At 41.2% G+C, this 13,197-nt stretch overlaps 1 protein-coding gene across 3 annotated transcripts in view; it reads left to right on the top strand.

Moving 5' to 3' along the window:
- Positions 1–8,348, top strand: part of arhgef12a (Rho guanine nucleotide exchange factor (GEF) 12a) — a 43,976-nt gene extending 35,628 nt beyond the window's left edge. For all 3 annotated transcript variants that reach the window (XM_085243388.1, XM_085243387.1, XM_085243389.1), the window contains 16 exons: positions 5–151; positions 365–450; positions 1,195–1,320; positions 1,551–1,665; positions 4,316–4,416; positions 4,672–4,749; positions 4,917–4,992; positions 5,078–5,245; positions 5,359–5,446; positions 5,533–5,610; positions 5,693–5,787; positions 5,898–6,104; positions 6,198–6,434; positions 6,543–6,772; positions 6,897–6,972; positions 7,084–8,348. In XM_085243388.1, the coding sequence (XP_085099514.1) occupies positions 5–151; positions 365–450; positions 1,195–1,320; positions 1,551–1,665; positions 4,316–4,416; positions 4,672–4,749; positions 4,917–4,992; positions 5,078–5,245; positions 5,359–5,446; positions 5,533–5,610; positions 5,693–5,787; positions 5,898–6,104; positions 6,198–6,434; positions 6,543–6,772; positions 6,897–6,972; positions 7,084–7,094 (1,919 nt within the window). In that variant the 3' untranslated portion in view covers positions 7,095–8,348. The remainder of the gene's footprint in view (positions 1–4; positions 152–364; positions 451–1,194; positions 1,321–1,550; positions 1,666–4,315; positions 4,417–4,671; positions 4,750–4,916; positions 4,993–5,077; positions 5,246–5,358; positions 5,447–5,532; positions 5,611–5,692; positions 5,788–5,897; positions 6,105–6,197; positions 6,435–6,542; positions 6,773–6,896; positions 6,973–7,083) is intronic.
- Positions 8,349–13,197: the final 4,849 nt, after the last annotated feature.

Raw genomic sequence — 13,197 nt, 5'->3', positions numbered from 1 at the left:
GCAGAGCTGTTTTACACAGAGCGTGCACATGTACGGATGCTGAAGGTTTTGGACAACGTTTTCTACCAGAAGCTCACCAAAGACTCCATCCTGCCTCCTGCTGACATCAAGAATATTTTCTCCAATCTGGAAGAGGTTCTGCAGCTGCATGGTACACTATAAACACACATCTCCTCTGCCTCTGAGCCATTAAGAATCAATAAAATGCCTGAAAAGTCCTGTAGTGTAAATTTAATTCCATTTTAAAGTAAGGCCAAACTCTTAACAACATACAGACGCTCACATTATCATTTTGCATTCCTTTTTTTTTTTTCTTTAATCTTGTACACACACATGCTGATAGTTCCTCCTATTTAAATTTCAGTTAACATATCAGATCAAATGGCTGCCGTTCGGAAGAGAAATGACTCTTCAGTAATTGATCAGATAGGAGACGACTTGCTTTCCTGGGTGAGTACAATTTTCTTGCCAAAATTCTATTTTCTCTTTCATATAATTCCTTCTATTGAATAAAATTCAAGATGACTGATGTGGTGGGGAGAAAAAAACATTGTGTACAAAGAAATGGAAGTGTTGCCCAAAATTGCTTCATAACGAGAAAAAAACTGTTGACGTTGGCTTGAGATTGCTTTTCTCAGCTTTATAATTCGACAATCTTTTGGGATGACGTGTGCACAGGGACATGGGTATGTGCAGTTTATATATGACAGCCATGGTAATAGGCCTTTTTCGCCACTTAAATCCTTCTAAAATGGGGGGGAAAAAAATCAAAGACGACAGAGAGGAAAATCTGCCCTCTCCAGTAAGATGGAATGGGAGTGAGAAAAATGGAAGCCCTGTCCCTAGTAAATGATGTCACTCAATACCCTAGATCTGGCTGACATCTCAGCATCTTAATATTGTCAGTGATATATGAGATGTGAGGTAGCGGCGTAGGAGCTGGAAGTCTTGTATAGAGTCTCTCAATGGGAGACATGGCGGGAGTAGGATAAGTAGGCTAATCAGTCCCCTAAGGGTCTAAACATTGATCTAGTCTGGACTGAAACTTAAGCTGTCTCTGCTGCAAGGACATAAGCCTGCCCCCCCAGGAGTCAGCCACTCGTCATAGCGGTTAAATACTAAATCTACTACCTCTGACCCATATTGACTGAGTTTCTATCCATCTCTGTCTTGTCTTGGGTTGGGTGGTAACAGTTCAGCGGTGGAGAGGAAGAGAAGATCAAGCAGGCGGTGGGGACGTTCTGCAGTAACCAGCCTTTTGCTCTGGAGCTCATAAAGACCAAACAGAAGAAGGACTCGAGGTTCACTTCATTCATTCTGGTACGCTTGTCACTGCGCACACAGTGTATACAAGGTGTTCACAGGAGATAACTGCTCAGAAGGCTCACAATTTGTCAATCAGATGGTTTAAACAATGGTTGTGTGGATCTAAATAAAAACCCAAGCTTACTCTTATTCTAGCTCAGTCTCTATTTATACTGAAAATTATGCATTTGGGCTGTTTTTATGGCTGCTTAAGGGTACTCCACTTATATTTTGCTTCTTTGCAGGAGGCAGAGAGTAACAGGCAGTGTCGCCGACTGCAACTCAAGGACATCATTCCTGTGGAGATGCTGCGGCTCACCAAGTACCCTCTGCTGCTCGACAACATTGTCAAGTACACAGGTGTGGTTGTGTTTTCTTAGTAATCAGAGCTCTCTTACCACAGTTGGCAAGGATTTGTTCACATTGTAATTACTTTGCGTGCACAACGACCTTAATGCACAACTCGTGAAGGATCTAATCTAATAATTGTGACAGGCCTTCAGGCCTTTACTTAAACGAATAGCTGCAACTCTATTATTATTATTATTATTAGAGCACATTTAGTTTGCAGATTATTTTTGTAAACTGTGAAATAAAATACTGCAAACAAGTCCAAGTACTTAAGTACACAGACTCTTTCACACGGGAGTCCCCTGACTAGATAAATAGTTTTCTTTCTTATTTTTAAATTATTCATTGCTTAACATATTTATTAGGCTTCCTGTGATTAAAAACTGCTCTCAAAATTAAATAAAGTGTTAATTCTGACGGCAAATTGTGATTTAGTTTTAGCCTTTTACTAAAACATCATTTAGTTTTGGTAGTTATTTAGTCTACTAAGTATCATAAGATTAAAATAGATTAAATCTAAAATTGATTCAGTGGCTAAAATATAAGGTTTAAAAGTCTGATGCGTTATGTTCCGTGACATCTCTTTCTCCCCAGCGTTGACATCAGAAAGAAAACCATTTTCTCAGGTGCAAATCAAATGCGTTCATCTAACCTTTCTGCAAAAGGGGATTATTTCTGATTGGATCACTTCCAAACTCATCCTGTCTTTCTACACAGCTCAATTAGTTCTGATAGGATCTCACTGTCTCTCCAGAATATTTTTATCTTGGTTTTTTTTTTTTTTTTTTTTTTACATGTATAAGAATAATATTCTTATTTATTTGGCAAATAAACTGAATTCACATTTTTATATCCAATATGGACTTCTCTGAGGAGTCAGAAATTATTCAAGGTTCAAATTATTCAAATTATTCAAGGATTCAACAACTAAAAAAACTAGTTCTTCTTCTGTGCAGAAATGCAGGTAAATAACTGTAATTTGGTATCTTCATCTATAAATAATATGTTTTTACTATTTTTACTGCTTTTTCTGTAAACCTGTGAATTTGAAAATTCATAGGTAACAACAGTAAATATTTTATAGCTATACAAATATTATTTACATAAAATGGCATATGTGTACCAGTGGCTTGACCATTGCAGACACATAAAATATGATTTTCATAATTACCAATAATGTTAATTTAGTGCATCGGTAACATAGAGCACCACCCTAATGTATGTTTAATACATTTGATGAGCACTGTATATCAGCAGTGTTGGGACTAACGCATTACAGTAACTACGTTATTATTGTGGGAACGAGCACGGTAACTAGTTATTATGCCAAAATCAGGAACGCGTTAATCGTTACTGGGATTTAGATAGGCTCGTTATTCGTTACTTCGTGTGGTGGCATCGCGGAGCTTCCACAGATTCAGTAACATTAGCAAGTGGTGGAGGGCAGCAGGTGGATGAGGGAAAGGGGAGGCAGGAGGAGAGACCCGAGGCAGCCGCCGGTGTCAGGTGAACTGAACTTCAGGTAAGAAGTTATGACATGCAGTCTATCTGGGTCAGATATAAACCAAGTTTAGGTGGAGTTTATTTTCGTTATGCTGACTTTTTCGTACTGCGTACTAGCTAGCATGACGGAGTAGGGCTGGGCGATATGACCCAAAATTCATATCTCGATATTTTTTAGCTGGATGGCGATGTACATCTCAATAATTTTTTTTAAAGCTATAAGGTAAGAACAAAAGGAGAGTTTAGTCAAAGCTGTGTCCCAGATGTCACACAGGCACTTTTATTAACATACAGCATAGATGTACATGAAGCAATTACTCAAAAATAAATTATGAGCATTTATTAAATAATAATGCTCCATAATTCTGAGAATTCTGAGTAAAACCAAAGTTACTTTCCCTAGTAACTAGTTACTTTGAACGTAACGAGTAACTTGAAGTAACTGGGTTACTTTTGATAGAAGTAACTAGTAATGTAACTAAGTTACTAATTTAAAGTAACTTACCCAACACTGTATATCAGCCATCTAGTTCATCACAGTAGCGGTGCAGCCTGGCTTACCAGTAAAAGTGTGTAAATGTCAGATCAGAATTAATTCTTGCTTTAAGTTTGGCTGCAGTGCTGCAGCACGCCCTCATGTGACCTGCTTGAGCAGAGTTCAGTTATCATATCCAGCTTTTCTCTCACATTCATCATGTCACAATCCCCGTGCCAATTAGTTCTTATTGGTGACTTAATACAGCATGTAAATGAATTTACCCATAACTATGGACATAAACAAAAAAAATAATAATGGTATCTCATTTGCATTTGATAATCTGAATGCAGCATAAAAGAACGGATGAGTTACAGAGACAAATAGAGAGATTATCATTTTAATGGTCCTGCGGCAGCAGTGCACATTTTTGGGGAATGTCGTGCCCATTGTTTGGGCCATCATTTTAGTCTGCAGCAGCCTTTGGGTCTCACTCGAGACAATGCACTAACGATAAAGAATAACCAGCTATTAGGGGACTGAAGTGTGCTCCCGCTCCCCCCAAAGCCCTGTCATAATTTTTTGGGAATGATGGCGTGTTAATGGCCGGACGAAATATCAATTTGTCGGACAGTCCTCTGCAGAACTGAGGAGACCTTACTGGTTAATGTCGTCTTTCAGACAATGCAGAGGAGAAGGAGAAAGTTAAGCAGGCAGCAGACTGCTGCAGAAAGATCCTCAGTCACGTCAACCAGGCTGTGAAGGAATCTGAGGACAAACAGGTGTGTTGTTTTTTTTTTTGTTTTTTTTTTTGTTGTTGTTGTTGTTGTTGTTTTTGTTTTTTTTAATTGAATCTCCTTTCCATGTTTTTTGCCATTAGGATGATTTGTTTTCCAACTTCCTTTTCAGCTTCCTTTTTACTCAAACTGCATTTTATTTCCACTGCTTCTGCTCCACAGGCAGCAGTATCCTCTTAAAGAGGACTTACTTATCCTATTTTTTTTTCCCCATCTGTTTATTTCACTCCCTTCCTCTAGAGGTTGGAGGACTATCAGAGACGATTGGACCTCTCTTCTCTAAAGCAGACAGACAACCCAATGATCCTGGAGCTAAAGGTGAGTTGTCTGCCCAGCCCTCTTTTAGCTTCAGTTAAAGCATACTCACTTGTTGTACACCCACATTCACTGTTTGAAATATGTGCTAGATAGAAAAATAGCACTGCACAGAGCAGAAGCCAGTAGTTTAAAGCTTTTGTTTTTATTTCCTGTTCCATAATATTCAGAACTTGGATCTGACAAAGAAAACGATGGTGCACGAGGGTCCACTGTCATGGAAAGTGAACAAGGACAAAACTATCGGTTTGTTCTGATTGATAGTTTCACTATTGCTGTTTAGCTGGAAGGTGACCACTACTTACAAACACATCTTTCTATTTTCTCTCAGAGCTCTATACACTCCTCCTGGAGGACATCCTGGTTCTCCTACAGAAACAAGATGAGCGTCTGATACTGAAGTGTCACAGCAAAAACCTGTCGGGCACTGCAGATACCAAACATATCTTCAGCCCTATCATCAAACTCAACACGGTGCTGGTGCGCTCAGTGGCCACAGGTCAGTTACCACATAAACTCTGAGGATTTATTACTAGAATAAGGTATGAAATAATACAGGCTCCATCCATAGAGGGTAGAGTAATATTCATTAATAAGCCTCTCTTCTGCCAGACAACAAGTCCTTCTTTGTTCTTTCGATGTCGGAAAACGGAGCCCAAATCTACGAGCTAATGGCACCCACTGTCTCAGATCAGAGAACGTGAGAGCAAATCCCCTTTGATTCATTTAAATCTCATTGTTCCGGTTGTTATACGAGCTGATGACTGTTTCATTTCCCTGCACAAGGTGGCAGCGTCTAATCACGCAGAGAGCTGAAGCCATGAAAGTTAAGCCTCACAGCGTCATACCATTACCTCAGACCGTGTACGTTACTTACTAATTTGAGCACATCTAGTGGGTCAGGGTTTATGCTCGTTATTAACACATGATTCTGCTCGTGTGCCAGTGGGGAGAGAGACGGCGTGGAGATCATTACAACGGGAGTTTCCAGGTTGAGTAGAGACACGGACCGCACATCCACTGGCAGCACCCAGTCCACAGGTAACTGGAGCAACTCATTTCCTCGATCCATTTCTTCGTCCTACTTAAATATGTGTCGCTATACTTCTGTAATTAAACCCCTGTGATAACTCTTAATTATACCTTCATAGATAAGGAAAGCAGTCCAGTCTGTAGAAGCGCACTGCAGACTTCGCTACCTGGCAGTAATCCGTTTGAGGGAGTGAAGACTGAGGAGGAGAAGGAGGAGGAAGAAGAAGGCTTTGTGGACCCAGAACTTTCTTATCCAGTGGCCGAGGATTGCAGAGGAGCCTCGTTTAGCATGTTCCCCTCGAGGGCAGACGAAGCACTGAAAACACGTAAGGGGCACAGAACCGATGGATTGATGCACATGAAATGCGATCCAGCTATACTCTGTAAATCTATCACTTTTTTCTTTTTTTTTTGCTCAGTGGCAGCATTAAAGCACGTGTTAGTGACCCAGCTTATGTCCCAGGAAGCTGCAGAGCAAACTAAACGCTCCACAGGGGCTCGCCTCCTCAGGACCACCTCTCTGCGCACCCCCATAGACAGCCGTGCACGAGTGACGGTCCACAACGGCTCAGAGAAAACCGGCTCCCAGACAGACGACCTGGCTCAGGACCTGGGTTCAGGAGACACCGGCTTCTTTGACTCGACTGATGACTATGGTAGGTCTGGGCAGTCAGAACAACTCATGGTTTAAATAGAATAAACTGACATTAAACATAAATGTTCGCCTCGTCCTGATCCTTCCTGTTTTCCTTTGATTCTTTCAGCTGCGTATTTAGTCCTGGAGGGTTACGGTGGCCCAGGGGAGAGCAGCACAGACGATGACATCTTGGCAACAACCACAGGGAAGCAGCTGAGCACTTCCCAAGGCTGCGCTGCTGACTCGGGCATCAATTTGAGATTTTCTTCAACATCACAGGCCGGCAGCCTCTCCTCTTTCAGCAGACAGGTCCTCTCTCACCTTCGAAATCTTCAGGCCAACCTCAATTATCTGAAGGTAACCGACACTTAATCCTTTACAGCTCTGAAACACACACACACACACAATAACTGGTATCATGCACATACACAGTAGTCATTTTTATTGTGTAATCTGGCAGTAAATTATTTTTCTCCCACAGGAGGTTGAGGCCAAGTACAACAGTCTAATACAGCAAAGGCCAGAGAGATCAGCAGCAGACACGCATGGAAATAAAGGTATCTCACTTCATGCTCAGCGCTGACAAATGAATAACTGGTTCTTAATTTATGAATCACTTCCTGTATCTGTTCCTTTTCTGATCCCAGATCTTGCTCTCTCTCCCTCAGATAAGAGATAGTGGAAGTCTGTGCAGCAGCTTTTGGCTGTGGTCCCAAAGAGGAAGTACCGACTTGTAGTCTGTTCCTACTTCTCATGTCCTGGACTTTCTGGACGACTTATAAGCTTGTCCTCTCACTGCTGAGCCCTGTTTTTTTTTTTTTTTTTTCCGTTTTGTTTTTTCCATCAGTTGCCACAGAGAATGAGAGACTTAAGTGTGAGCAAACATTTGAAGGGAGGAGTCATCTTTTCGATGCCGAGCCCCCCCATCCTCTTCCTCCTCCGCCTCTTCTTCCTCCTCAGCACAAGGCAATCAGGGATGTGGGATTGCGCCAGAACCTCACCCCCCTCCCCTTTTACCATTTAACACCCATATCCCTTGAATCCCTGCAAGAAAGAGAACTTATACCAAAATGTACAAAGAAGTGTGTTGAGAATATATATATATGAAACACAAAACAAGAAAAGGAAAATTTTAAGATAATGTATTAAGATTTTTTTTTTTTTATCCCAAGATGTATTTATTTTCTCTCTTTTCATTTTTTAAAGTGTTTCCCATATTGCTTGCATGCTTTAGGCCATGGTGTTACAGTTTTTGGCTGCTTCTCCTGCTTCAGTCACACGAGGGTTAGTGGGAGAGCCGAGTGCTCGCTAGCATAAAAGCACCCTAGCACACCTTGCTGAATTGCAGGATTGTATTCGGACTGAAGAGGCCAGAGTTGCACTGCTGATGGATCCCATTGTGTTAAAATGACCTGTGTTTTGAGTCTTGAATTTCAGATAAATTCTAGGCGTGGTGTTAACTAGAATGAAGAGTCTGCCGGCTCTGATCTGGTCCTGTTGCATTTCTGTGCTGACTCCTTCGTCCTCTTCGCTCTGAGGGGTGTTTTGCCTCTCATCTGCTCCTCTTCTCCTTTTGCGTGTGATTCTCCCTCTTCTTTTTCCCTGTGACCATGTTTGAGTGTTTTCCCTCTCTTCCTCACAGCCTAGTGGCTTTGATGCTTATTTATCCCTTCCAACACTTTATGTCATGCTTCCTCATCTGCCTCTGGGTGTCTCGCCCTGTTCCCCTCTTCTCCAAGGAGCGGTCGTGCTCGTTCAGTGTCAGCTCCTGGCAAATGCTGCTTTCTTTCTGCTACTATTGGCAATGCTGATCTGACTCCCTGATATTCTAATAATGTCATGAAGTTCAACATATTCTGTACAATGATCAAGTTGGAAGGTTTATGCATAACTTTACAAAATAAATGGTGCCATGACACATTCAAAAAAGAAACCGGTGTGCTGATGTTTTCTTTCTTTCTTTTTTTCCCCGTCTAACAAAAGAAGACATCTAGTCTGGTGATGTTTTCAGAAATTGCTGAATGATTGGGAAATTATTATATTTGGAGGTCAGAGTGACAAAGAAATGATCAGTTGCTTGACTTGTCTAAACATTAAATAATAAACACATTGTGACTGTAAACCTATTTTTCTTTTTTCTTTTTTAATCTGTCTGGTTGAATTTTAGGTCCTGCTGAAAAGACTGTGCCTTCTGTTCACAATATCCCTCCTCCTGTCTTTACACATATGGAGTGGAAATTTTTCAGATGTCTATGCCGATAAATTCACTCCAGGCATCTTTGTGTGACATTATTGTGCACAAATTCTTCATGGTTCTGCTAATTTATGCTGTCCTAATATAAAAAATTTACAATTATGGGTGCAAATTCATTCATTCATTTACAGTAACATAATTCCCTAGAAGGTTACACCTTAAGACCTACAGTAAGCAACTTTTTACCACTTTCAAGCAGGATATAGGGAGAGAAACAGTGAAAGTTACCTCTATGTAGATATCCAGTATATGCAAAGCAGCAGTAGGACTTAGTGGTAGTACAAGTATTCAGTATTAAAAGTCTTTTTGATAGAGAAAAAAATCTAAATGTATTTTGTTATTAAAGCTAGTTTAAACTTAGTTTCAGAATTGTTTTCTTTTAGCTCCAACACATTTTGGGGAGTTAATTATGAGCTATAGTTGTAGTCTCTGGAGTCGCTTGCTTTCAGACACAGTTCAGGTAAATCAATTTAATATTAAAATAGCTAAACTGCACTTTAATCTGTGTAAGTGACAGTCGGACACTTGCAGGAATTCACTGCACTGTGAATGAATTCAAGGCTTGAACTTTCCAACCACTCAACAGATGACATCCTGTATGCGAGTAACTGAAAACTGGATGACACATGAAATATTACAGATCTCTTTCCCCCCTGAAGCAACTTCACAATTGAAAACTGGGTTGAAAATGTGGACGGCGCAGGCAGTGTGGACCACTTTAATGTTACCTTCATAGTCAACTATACGTTTGACCTTAAACAGAATATATTTTTCTAGACATTCGGCAGCACTAAATGTCAGAGTGCGTGAGCCGTCGTAAAGGAAACCACGAGAGAGGTTTTGATCAAAGACGCCAGAAAAGGTGTTCATTACCAGCAGGTGGCAAACTTCCACCATTAAACTTCATGTGGAGAAGACCCACCCTAAAACCTGCAGTGACATCAGTGTTTTAAATAACCTAGGGTGCCCATTGATTTTCCACATACATTTGACTCCAGAGTCTAACAAATAAATGACCCAAGAAATGCATCTTGCCGGCCTCCATAATGAGACAAAGCCACAGTCAAGAGAATCCCACAGAGGACTGTGTAGCATTTATTGTGACTTTGTTCTGGTTTACTGCTACCTGTCTTGTGTCTGGCAGTGATTTTTGCAAAGTGTGTCTGAGTGGAAAGCAGGATGAAGAATCGCAGCCCGAATGACATGCTCCCTCTTTCTTTCTCTCTGTCAGCCCAACTGTTGGCTTGCTGCAATGAGAGAGAGGAGAGGATATCTTATGAGGAGACAATGTGAATCCACATGAGGTATAAATGGTGAAAGAAAAAGAGGGAGAAAAGCCAATAAATTAAGAGTAATAGAAAGGAAGTGGTGAGGGCAGAGTGTGATAAAGACACAGGGAAGATGAGGAGAGGACAGAGGCAGATGAGAGGGGATGGTAATTGATTGTCTTGTTTCTCCACATGCACCTGTCATCGAGCTAATTGGAGTGGCGAAGACAAAGAGGAGAGAGGTGTCAGTCACAGCGGAGCCTTCCAAGAGGGCAATTCAGGTCAAGCTCTGATAAGACGACCCCTTTCTCCTCAGCACCTTCAGCTACGCAACAGTGTCACGAGGAGACGGGCGGGGGAAATGAATCCAAAATATGTCCCATCCAAAAGCAGAGGTCCTGCACTGTCGTTGTTCTCTTTTTTTTTCACCCACTAGGCATTTTGAGTTGTGTCATCTTTTAAATATAGTATAAAAACATAACAGAGCACACTTACCCACATGGTTTCGGATGCTGATTTGCATAAATTTTGCATACATGCCCAATGTTGAAAATCAAGTTGAGGATTGATGTGTTTACCTGATGCTGTGTAACACAAAGAGCTCGAGCTCATGATTATAGTGGAGCGCATCATTATGGTTGTTGCCACGGGGCTTAATTCTAAGATAAGGATGGTTGACTAAATAACTCGGCTGTGACAGGAACAAACAGGAGGGGTTATTTCTTTAGAATCTGGGCTTTTTTATCCACACTTCCACAAAAATAAGAAACACAGCACTGCAAGCATCGCATTCTGAACAGCTCCTAAAATCAAGGTTCTGTGTGAACGTCTATGCATTGACTTTTCTATTCTACACGAGCACTGAAGGCATTTTATGCAACATCTCTCATTCACCCAGGCATTTTTCTGCGACAAAGTGCTTTCTATCTAATTCTTACACATCAGGAGCAACTCAGGGCTCAGTGTGCCAAAGGATGCTTTGTTATGCACACTGAGGCAGCCGGTGACTGAACCACCAACCCTCCAATTAGGACATGACCTGCTGCACCTCCTGAGCCACAGTTAGCTAACTAAATAATGTTTAAAACCAACTGCCCAATTTTGTGTAGTTCCACCTCAAAGAAACAGCTCTGACCTGCTGAGGAGTCTCTTTAAGACCTCTTAAGACATCCCAGTAATGTCCTGAAAGCTGAGAGGCTTTAAAGAAACTGACTTGCTGTTCCAGCATGGTGAGGTGGAGTTGAGGTGCAGGACACGCTGGAGAGATCATCTCTGTGTTCCTCTGGATAAACTGGAGGAGGTGGCTGGGGAAAGGTAGGACCTTTCTGCTTAGGCAGCAGCCCCCTCAACGCGGGCATGGGTATGCAGAAGAAAATGGAGGGATGGACGTTCCAGCACATCCCACAGATGACTGATGGGATCGGGTAAGTTCAAGGCCAAGTCAACACCTTGAATTCCTTCAAACCATTTCTGAACACTTCCAGAATGAGAGGTTCACTGCTATTGGCAATAGTTACCATGAAGAGGTGTCTGCAGCAGTGCATCATTCACAGGTATACCAGGGTTCAATAACACACAACGCCTCCGAAACGTTGCCACTTTCCCATAATTCATCTCTTCCGCAGGTAAATAAAACACACTCACAAGGCTATCTGCACGATGTTAAAGTAAGTAAGTAAAATTTTATTTATATAGCACATTTCTAGATAAGAGATCACAAAGTGCTTTACAAGGTATAGACACAGATTAAAAAGACGAAGTACAGTCAAAAGTTAACAAAATGCAATTTTAAAAAGATGTGTTTTTAGCTGTTTTTTAAAAGTAATCAGTGAATCAGCAGATCTTAAGTTCTGAGGAAGAGAATTCCACAGCCACAGTAGCAAAAGCTCGATCACCCCTAGTTTTCAGTCTCGTATACTTAATAACAAGTAGGCCCTGACCACAAGACCTCAGAGACCTACTAGGGGCATAGGGCTGTAAGAGTTCAATGATGTATGATGGTGCTTGTTCTTGAAGAGCCTTAAATGTGAGAACCAGAATCTTAAAGTGGACTCTGAATTCGACAGGGAGCCAGTGTAACTGTATAAGCAGCGGTGTTATATGTGAGTATTTCGATGTTTTCGTCAGAAGCCTTGCTGCAGCATTTTGGACAGTCTGCAGACGCTCCAGGGAACTCTTGTTTAGACATGTAAACAGTGAATTGCAATAGTCCAGTCGTGATGAAATAAAAGCATGAATAACAATCTCCAGTTCAGTATGAGCTATTATGGGGCTCAAGTTAGAAATATTTCTTAAATGATAAAAGCAAGACCGAACCAGAGATTTGACGTGAGTATCCAATGTAAGAGCAGGATCGAAGGTTATCCCTAGGTTCCTGATAGATGGTTTCACAAACGTTGAAAGGGGACCAAGAGCATTCATTATGCTGGGTACATGTCTGTCTGGAGCACATAACAGGACTTCAGTTTTATTTTCATTTAGTTGGAGGAAATTGTCGGCCATCCAACCTTTGATGGTTTCCAAACACACATTTAAAATCCGCAGTTTAGAAGCATCTTCAGGTTTAAAAGATATATATAGTTGGATGTCGTCTGCGTAGCAGTGGTAACAAATATCCTCAAAAGGGCTCAAAATATGCTGGAGAGGAAGTAAATAAATTAAAAACAATAATGGCCCCAGCACAGAGCCTTGTGGCACACCAAAGGACAGGGACGTAGAAGATGACCTGTACTTAGAAACTGCCACAGAAGAGTATCGTTCACAGAGATACGAGGAGAACCACTCTAAGGCAGACCCAGATACACCGACCCAGTATTTCAGCCTATCAAGCAAAATATAATGGTCAACGGTGTCAAAGGCCGACGTGAGATCCAACATTAAAAGAACAGAACACTTACCCGCATCGTTTTGCATCAGAATGTCATTAGAAACTCTAAGAAGGGCTGTTTCAGTAGAATGAGCTTTACGAAAGCCAGACTGAAATTTATCAAAGATGTTATATTTTTCTAAAACTGCTGTAAGCTGCTTAGCCACAATCTTCTCTAAAATCTTAGCAATTAACTGTATTTTTGAGATCGGTCTGTAGTTGCTAGTGAGAGATGGGTCCAGCATAGGCTTTTTTAACAGAGGGTATATAACAGCAGTTTTAAAATAGGCAGGAACTTTGCCAGATCCCAAAGAGGTGTTAATTATAGTGAGCACACAGGGACCAATAGAGTAAAAGACATTTTTAAATAACGATGCGGGTAAAATGTCGAGTG

This window comes from Mchenga conophoros, linkage group LG14 (genome assembly GCF_057382185.1).
Source record: "Mchenga conophoros isolate Kocher_MC1m ecotype Shallow Benthic linkage group LG14, M_conophoros_male_GT1.1, whole genome shotgun sequence".
NCBI lineage: Eukaryota > Metazoa > Chordata > Actinopteri > Cichliformes > Cichlidae > Mchenga > Mchenga conophoros.
This window is presented reverse-complemented; position numbering and strand designations above follow the sequence as displayed.